Below are 9,668 nucleotides of genomic sequence, written 5' to 3' on the forward strand. Positions count from 1 at the left end.
ATTTCACCAATTTTGTTATAACAACATTATTTTCATTTTAAAATTATTTTTAAGGAGTGTATATTAAATGTAATATTATAAAAATTTAATTAATCATTTCATATTTATTAGTCATTTAATTATTTTTATTACAAAATTATTGACTCACATATTTGAATTATTTAAATTATTTTTCGTTATAAACATAAATGATATAGTAATAATTAATTTTATATTTACCAAATAGTATCTCTTTTTTTAAAACATACGGATGTGTACCAATTGTCCAGTTACTACTGGAGCAAAGCTTATTGATCGGTCAGATCAATTGAGCTAGTCTCACAAGATTAACTTGTTTTCAATAAATAGTTTTATTATATGTCATTCTCACTGATCAGCTTGTTTTTTTTTTATCAATTCTTACCTGCGAAGTTGGATTTAGTATGTTTTTCATCGATATATCTTTGTGACCTCCATTAGAGCTAATTCTTTTTTTGGTCCTACTTTTATTAGGCATGTCCAATTTTAGTCTTCCTTAGTTAATTTTGCCACATTACGACTAATACTTTTGAACTCGTACCGCTTTTTGTCCATCGTTAGTTTTCCCGTCTAGTGACTGTCTAATCCAGGGGCTTTTTAGTCTTTCCATATGTTATTTTTGGAATATTCCAATATTTGTGTCTGCTCCATTTGATTTGTGACTTATTCAACATTTCAATTGGATTTGTTCATGGTTTTTTCTTTGGCTATTCCTTGACTTCCGGTCACATGGAGTTTTGTACGGATTTGCTAGCTGGAGACATACTCATCTTTGTTTCTAGTAGCATGGGTTTCAGTCTTCAAAGATGGTTTTCCGGCGGCTTTTAAGGTTTTTCTAGGAGGGCATCTGTTGTGACACCGATTTCTTTCCAACAAAGGAGAATACTCTGTCTTTTCTGGCATTTTCCAAGATTATTGACAGAATTTCAGACTTACTAGTGAGATTTTTCAGTTTTTTCCGCATGTCTTGCTTGTCCTCCAAAGCAATCTGCTTCTTTGGCGTCGGACTACCATTTTTGCCAGTGCTGAGTTTCGAAGGGAAGTGATGCCAACAAAGCGAAGAGTTATGGGAATTTGCACTACCTGGTTGGAGTTTGGAAATGGTAATTATCTCAGGCGGTTTCAAAATCTACGCTCTTGTGGCGTGAGATCTCTTACAGAGCTCATGGGTTGCATTGATGAATTTTCTGGATAATTGGACATGCCCCAATAAAAGTAGGACCAAAAAAGGAATTAATTCCCTCCATTAATTAATTAAGTTCAACTAATATGTCAGAATTAAATCAAATACGATTAACAATCAAGAGAATATAGTAATTACATGCATAAAAGTCAACATATACACCATAATAGAAACATATGTTATAAATAATATATTTAGTGCGGTCATTATTAGTAATTTGTAACAGTTATAACGGATGTAATCATTACCATTATTTTTTATTTTTAAATAAATAAGAAACGACATAGGTTTTTTTAAAACACCAACGTCATTTCTATTTATAAAATTAAAAAAAAAAACGAAATATAATTCAATATTAATCCTAAAATTAAAGTTCATCTTTTTTTCTAATACAAAATAATTTTACAAAAAATACCATGTATTATAAACAAATAATTCGAAATCATTTAAAAATATTTAAAACGATTCACAAAAATTTAGAAAAAATAATTCAAAATAATTGAAACTATTATTTTCGAGCTACAAAAATTCACAAATTGAAAGAAAAAACTAGCCATGAATAATGAAGGTAATAATAATAGTAATAGTAATAGTAATAGTATGTTTGGTTCACAGAATGAATTTTAAGGGAATAGCAATAGTATTCCATAGGGAATGGAATAGGCTAGGAATAGAATAGAAATTGTATTCTATTGTTTGGTTCGCGGAAGGAATAGACGCTAGGAATGTAATTTCAGTGTTTGGTTGGTTAAAGGAATAGAATTAGAATGTGTTTAAAAGACACAAATACCCCTATACAAAAAATGTATTATTATTATTATTATTATTATTATTATGATATATGAAAACAAATATAAATTATACATGAAAATATAAAATTTGTGAATGGATGAAATTATAAGAATCCTAATTTACCACATGTCTCTATGGATATAAATAAAGATATGTGTGTATATAATAATAATAATAATAATAATAATAATAATAATAATAATAATAATAATAATAATAATAATAATAATAATCAATCAACTGGAACATGTGGTCAGAATTTAAGCTTTATAATCTAACAGATTATGAATTATTTGAGTGAGTCATTGATGGTTAAATAAAATGTGTGGATGTTAGTAATTCATGCGAAATTATGGGCAAAAATTAAGGTGAAATGGTTATGTGTAAAAGTGCTATATAAAGGTGTTGAAATGGGATTGCAAGGTCACACTATTCACTGCATGCTTATCAGAAAATTATTATTATATTGGGTTAAGTGTTTCTCTCATGTGAAGGTGGTGATTTGTTGTTAATTGAGCAATAATCACAAAGTGAGATGTTGAAGTACTGAAGATACGTACGACGTGCACGGAACTCATCCAACATAAGATATTCTTAAAGATTATGTTGTTAACTGTTAATTAGGCTGTAGTTTTTTTTTTTGGTAAATTCACGTTGTAGCCTTTTGTATGTGTTTATGTATATACTTCAATGAATATAATACATTATATAAATGCATATATTTAATTAATTACATTTTAATATATATATATATATATATATATATATATATATATATATATATAGATATATATATATAATATAATATAAAATAGCTATAAGAAGAGCACTAAATGCACTTAGGCCACAATTCCCGCCCACGCGAAAACGGTGACGTTTTATTCCTAAAAAAGGGCGCTCAAATTAGGCAACTTAGCACAGTTAATGCTTTGGCGCTCGAAGTCTGAAAGGTAACAACGTTAATCGTTTGTTCTAAAAGTGTTTTTAAAAAGGTAACGACGCCATCATGTCGAGTTCTTTGGGAAATCGAATCGTTTACAACGATTCGGCAAACGAGGAGAGTCCATTTATATAGCACCGGGAATGAAAAAACAATTATTGTATGTGTAGAAGTCTGCCATTTTCAAACTTATATTTGGGATTTGGGATCACATTATATATTATAGCTTCATTATCATTCTAAACCAATCTCAACATCCATTCCTGAGATCCATTCGCATTTCACTTCAATCGAATATGGGGATGTACTCTCTGACTAGCGAATTGTCTACCTTCAAGAACCGAAGTGCAATGAAGGTTAGAGTTATTCGTACCTACTTGGTCAGGGAAAAGAAAGGTTCTTCTGACATAAAGAGTCAAAAATTGGTCTTACACGACCCAGAGGTATGTGTTTTTGCCTCTTAATCTGCATGTCTATTTTTGCCTCTTAATCTGCATAGAATTGAATTAGGCATATTAGTCATACGTATGTACTACAGAAATGTTCTTTGATACATTCTCTATTGCAAATGCTAATAACATGACTAATTGATAGGACACTGTCATTCATGCAAGTATACCAGCAAAGATTGTTCCAAAGTTTATCCATAGTTTTGTAGAAGGCAAAGTGTATGGTGTCAAGAACTTTTACGTTGTTTCAAACTGGCATACCTACAAGACTAACATGCACGAATATATGCTGCAATTCAATCATGAAACTATTTTCAAAGAATTGAGGTCAGAGAATTTTCCTTGGTATATGTACAGACTAAGGTCCTTCAATAGTTTGAAAGGTAATTCAGAATTAAATGGGAAAGAGCTCATTGGTAAGATTTCTATCCTAACAATATTCTTTTTAATTCATCTATTTGCATTCCTCATGGCAGTCTGTTAGGTTTATGTTTTTTTCCGTTAACTTATTTCAAATTTTCTGAAATATTGAATAGATATCAGTGGTCGGGTTGTTGAAGTTTATGGACCTCAAGAAAAAAATATTGGTGGACATAATGCTAGGCTCATAGACTTTGTGCTAGAGGATGCCAGTAAGTATAAAACTTATTATGTACAAACAAATAGTTATGTGTTCATCTTGGTGTAATTTAAAAGCCTTTGCAATGTGTGTGTAAACAAACAATGGTAAAAAGTTAGTCTGCACATTTTGGGATGAACACGTTTCCAAGATTGAGCATTTATATGAAGCTCCTTCCAAGGATCCTGTGATAGTTTTGATACAATTCTGTAGGATAAAAAAAGGGCTCAGAGGTTAGTCAAATCATAATTTACAATTCTGCACATAAGCATTTTACAGAAATGAAATACTCAATTAATGTTTTATATGTTTTCTTTCAGATGGTGAGGTCAAAATCTGCTCATCTTATGATGTAACTCAAGTCCTATTTAATCTGGACTATCCTGAATTTATCAACTTCATGGACAGGTATGTGTATATATTAGAGATAAGTACTGCATTCTGTTATTTCTTTACAGGTACTCAATCATTTCTGTGGAATCATCATTACTACTATATTTTCATTACAGTCTTAGAGACATAGGATATCAAACACCGATGAAAAGTATAGCTTCCCTATCAAGTTTTAGTTTTAAAAACACTATGGATGAATCCAGCAGTAAGTCTATGGAACTAATCACCATAAATGAGATCTATGACAATGATAAGGTAATAAATAATTCTAAATTGTTTTTAGTTGTTTTCACATATATGGATTAAGTCTGTTATGTGTTGATAAGCACCAAGAATAGTACATATTAAGGGTCTAAAATAGGATAAAGTGTAAAGTTTTGCCACCCGTTTATAACAATCTCATGCATTCTAAGCTCGGATGTGATCAAAATATTCTAACATTAATTTTAGGAAAAGTTTTGAAGTATTTTTACATATTGGAAAGGGATTTGAAACCAAAACAGAGCAAAAGGCAAACGAAGTCGCGAAACAAAAACCTCCCACGCAGCCCAACACGCGTGTGGATGGGCGTGGAACATTTCCAGTAGCTGTCCACGCCCTCCACCACGCGTGGTGACGTGCGTGGTATGACCACGAGGGCCACTTTGGGAATTTTGGCTTTGGGTCGCCTATTTAAACCCCTTTTTCCAAAACCTAAAGGAGAGGAGCCATAGAATAGTTTAGATCTGAAATTTCTTAAGGTTTTCTCCCCTCTTGGGGGAAAACTTTCTTTATATTAGAGTAGATTCAAGATCAAGATAGGAGGATTGAAGTTTCAAGAACAAGATGTAAGTGAGCCATTCATCATGGATGGTACTCTTCTCTTCAATGTTTTGATTTAATGCTTGCTTTCTTTGAAATTTTCATTTCTTCGAAATTTTCATTTCTTCTTCTTGCTTCTTTATTTTAATGATAGCTTAGAGTAGAAAGGGGATTGGTGACCCCGAAGCTAAACTATGTGGTTGATTTGATATGACTTTGCTTGAAATATGTGAGCTTTTCGAATGTTGGATGATAAACTTGTGTGGTTGATGTTCGTTATGCTTTGTGCCTAAGTGTGGCCATATTAGGTAGCAAACCCGGTGAAAGTGAGTGTGTGCGCAATAGCGGCCACTCACGAGTCCAACTCACCCACATCTCCGCCCTTAGTCCGAAAGGAAGAGGTCTGAGAGGAGTGGTAGACAAGGTGTTTGATAAAATGCCCGAACCGAATGAGGATGTGGGAGTCCAAGTGTGACGCCACTTGGTGAAGTGCCATGAACTCCCTAGTCAAATCCAAGTCATTTGCTTACAAAACTACTAGATAGTAGACCACATAGGCTAGTTAGGAGTCCCAATCTCCGCCTTTCCTTTTCCTTTACAAAACCATTTTAAACCTTCCAACTTTCTTACAAAATGAATCCTAGCCTTAGCTATTCCCGTAACTCTTCCTTTTCAACCTCCTAAATGCCAACACCTATTCGTTCCAATTTGTCATCCTTGAGAGACACAACACTCGGGGAGTCTTGACTCTTCGTTTTACCACTTCCATATCACATCCACCTCACCATAAACTCACAACATCATGTGTCAATGCAGTATTGAGATTTCTAGGTTGCCGCAAGGATTTCGGGTATTGTTAATCCCACTGATTGGTTTTATAGCTCTTGTAGGAAGCCTGGATGCAACGAAAAACTGGAAATTTCTGAAGGAGTCAATAAGTGTTTCAAGTGTCTTAAGATTTGGGAAGATGGGATTTTAAGGTATAAGATTACATTGCGTGTTGTGGACATGAAGGGTAATGCTTCATTTTTACTATGGGATAGGGAGTGCCTGGAGTTGATAGGAATTATAGCAGCAGAGCTATATGAAAGGAGTAATAAGGCAAGTTATGTTTTGTTATTCTTTAAATATGTACTATTTATTTGAACTAATTCCTTACTGTTTTTACAGACCAATGAGCCATTACAGCAGATCACAAATTTGGTAGCCAAGACTTTGCTGTTTCAGATTACAGCAAAGAAAGATCACACATCCCACCGTAACACTCCATTTCCTGTGCTCAGGATAAACAGTGACCCATAGGTTCTGAAAGAACATTGCAGTCAACTTCTGAAATTGCAAGATAATGAATGCAACTCTGACATGCCGATAAGTCTGGGTGATGATGATTTTTTGGAGGTATGACGTAATGATTCAGTTCTAAAACTTAATAAATCTAGACACATTACAAATAAATTAGAGATACTTACATTGAATTTGCATTGTAGGGTTTTTTAAGTGATGAAGCGGAAAGTCCCATAGCAATTTTGCCTCCTGTAGCTGTTGGTGATGCAACTGAGGAACCTATTTAGATATGTTTGCCAGATCAATTCTCATCAACACAGAGTGGCAAGAAGCAGAAAGAGAGCAAAGTGAAGTTAGAGAAAATAGATTGAGTGTAGGCCAAGACATTTTGAGAGACAATTTATGACAAACTGTGAAAAACTACTGAATTGCAGCATGTTTTGATACTTTGCAGTACACATATCATTGTAATGTTGTTCTAAATTTGGTCCTGTTTTTTGCTGATGGGTAGTGTATTAAAGGACAATATTGCCCTGTACTTTTGGGCACAAGACATTAGTCAGCTTGACTTCTTATCTCTTGGGTATACTGGGATATTAATTTGCTGGGACATAGAGATATTATATGCATAGTATTATGTTGTTTTGTGTGCAGGGATCTAGCAAGCAAGAGGATAGAGCAAAATCACTATGGAGCTGATGGAAGATTGCATACCTAGATCTCAACAAAAGGCCAGAGCCATTGATAGTACGGATAGTCATACTAAATGGCTTTTGATAGTAGGCAAAGTCATACTACATGTAATGTGGTGTAGCCCTAAATATACATATGAGTATGTTTAGTTAGTTTAGTACTTTGTTCACAATCAATACTGTATAAAACTATCACACATTTTAATGATACACATGTTACAGTCAAGTCCAATTTCTATCAGACAACAAATAATTACACAATTCTACCATAAGATGATTTTTGGATCATTTTACTTAACTTAAGACTTTGTAGCAAATGTAGTTTGAGATAGTCATTTTACTTAACTTATGAATTAGCAAATGTAGTTTGAGATACTTATCTTAGGTTAGTAACAATTAGAATATTTAAACATAAAAACTTTTTGGATCATTTTGAAACATTAGTAGTAGCAAATTTAGTTTGACATACTTATCTAAGGTTAGTAACAATCAGAATATTTAAACAGAAAAACAACGACATGGTAATCTTCATATTCAAATTCTTAAAGTGATGTTCACAGACAAGTATGTGTATATACAATTGTAGTTTCAGCTGATCACATGTCTCTTTAAGTGAAATGATTGACTTATCTTTGAAATCATTTTTGTCTCTTTCCATGCCTGCTTGCCACGCCTTCTTCAAGTAAACTACTCCATAAAGTACTCACATTTCAGTTAGTGCTGAAGACACTACTCAAATCTGTGCCAGTAGTGCCAACATGGAGGCCTTTTAATGAATAATAAAGTATTGCATATAATACCAAGCAGAACTACATTACTTGAAGTAATTAAAACAGACAACATAGCATCCAAAACTGTATCATTAGCATCAGAATATCATTTCATCATTTGCCAAACCTACATTTATCATTTTAGTCAAAACAGGAAAACTTCTTTAATAATCGTATACCATATAAGTACAACATTTCTACGCAATTGTACAATAAGTACAAGATTTAGGTAAAATGAGTCACTTATCTTAGCTAAGTAAGTCAAGTGTAGACTTGAATTCATTTTTGTATCTTTCCAAGCCTTCTTGCCATGCCTGCTTCAATTTTGTTATTCTGAAGTTTATTAAAATATATAAGAATGTATATTACAGATCTAATGGGGCATCAAACCCAGTAATGAACTAAAGTAATGTAAGCACAACTCAACTTATCTAGGCTTGACTTAGCATCGTATGATGACCAAGGGATTTTGTAAGCACTAATACTCCATGTTGGATTATTACTCAAGCAGCAAACCCAGTATTTAGTACTCTTCCTTGGATAAATTACAACTAAAGTACTCTGATAAGCACCAAGAATAGTACATATTAAGGGTCTAAAATGAGATAATAGTCTAAAGTTTTGCCACCCGTTTATAACAATATCATGCATTTTAAGCTCGGATGTGATCAAAATCTTCTAACCTTGATTTTAGGAAAATTTTTGAAGTATTTTGTAGATCAGAAAGGGACTTTAAGCTAAAACAAAGCAAAAGACAAACGAAGCCGCAAAGCAGGATCTTCCCACGCAGCCCAACACGCGTGTGGAGGGGCGTGGAACATTTCCAGTAGCCATCCACGCCCTCCACCACGCGTGGTGACGGGCGTGGTCGGGCCACAAGGACCACTTTGGGAATTTTGGCTTTTTGTCACCTATTTAAACCCCTTTTTCCCGAAACCTAAAGGGGGGGGGGGGGAACCATAGAATAGTTTAGATCTGAAATTCCTTAGGGTTTTCTCCCCTCTTGGGGGAAAATTCCTTCCCTTTCAGATTAGATTCAAGAGCAAGATTAGAAGGATTGAAATTTCAAGAACAAGATATAAAGAATTCATTCTTACGGGTCTTAATTTAATGCTTGCTTTCTTTGAGATTTTTATTTATTCTTCTTGTTTCTTTATTATGCTAGAGTAGATTAGAAAGGGGATTGGTGGCCCCGAAGCTAAACTATGTGGTTGATTTGATATGAAATTGCTTGTAGAAATGTGAGCTTTTTGAATGTTGGATGATAAACTTGTGTGGATGATGTTCTTTAAGCTTTGTGCCTAAGTGTGGCCACATTAGGTAGCAAACCCGGTGAAAATGAGTGTGTGCGCGATAGTGGCTACCCACGAGTCCAACTTACCCACATCTCCGCCCTTAGTCCGAAAGGACGAGGTGCGAGAGGAGTGGTAGACAAGGTGTTTGATGAAATGCCCCAACCGAATGAAGATGTGGGAGTCTAAGTGTGACGCCACTTGGTGAAGTGCCATGAACTCCCTAGACAATTTCACGTCATTTGCTTACGAAACCATAAGACGGTAGACCACATAGGGTAGCCACTAGCCTCAATCCTCGCGTTTCCTTTTCTTTTACAAAACCATTTTAAACCTTTCGAACCTTCTTACAAAATGAATCCTACCCTTAGTCATTCCACTAACTCTTCCTTTTCAACTTCCTAAATGCCAACACATATTCGTTCCAATTTGTCA

General features: G+C 34.0%; 1 protein-coding gene across 1 annotated transcript; it reads left to right on the forward strand.

Annotated features, from left to right (window-relative positions):
* The first annotated feature begins 3,229 nt into the window (after window positions 1-3,229).
* LOC116009435 lies at window positions 3,230-6,766 on the forward strand. The gene is made up of 9 exons (XM_031248755.1): window positions 3,230-3,376; window positions 3,528-3,798; window positions 3,919-4,014; window positions 4,322-4,409; window positions 4,511-4,649; window positions 6,027-6,296; window positions 6,366-6,453; window positions 6,538-6,593; window positions 6,683-6,766. Exons 1-9 carry the CDS (start codon window positions 3,230-3,232, stop codon window positions 6,764-6,766), a joined length of 1,239 nt encoding a protein of 412 aa, XP_031104615.1.
* Window positions 6,767-9,668: the final 2,902 nt, after the last annotated feature.

Source organism: Ipomoea triloba, chromosome 1 (assembly GCF_003576645.1).
Source record: "Ipomoea triloba cultivar NCNSP0323 chromosome 1, ASM357664v1".
NCBI lineage: Eukaryota > Viridiplantae > Streptophyta > Magnoliopsida > Solanales > Convolvulaceae > Ipomoea > Ipomoea triloba.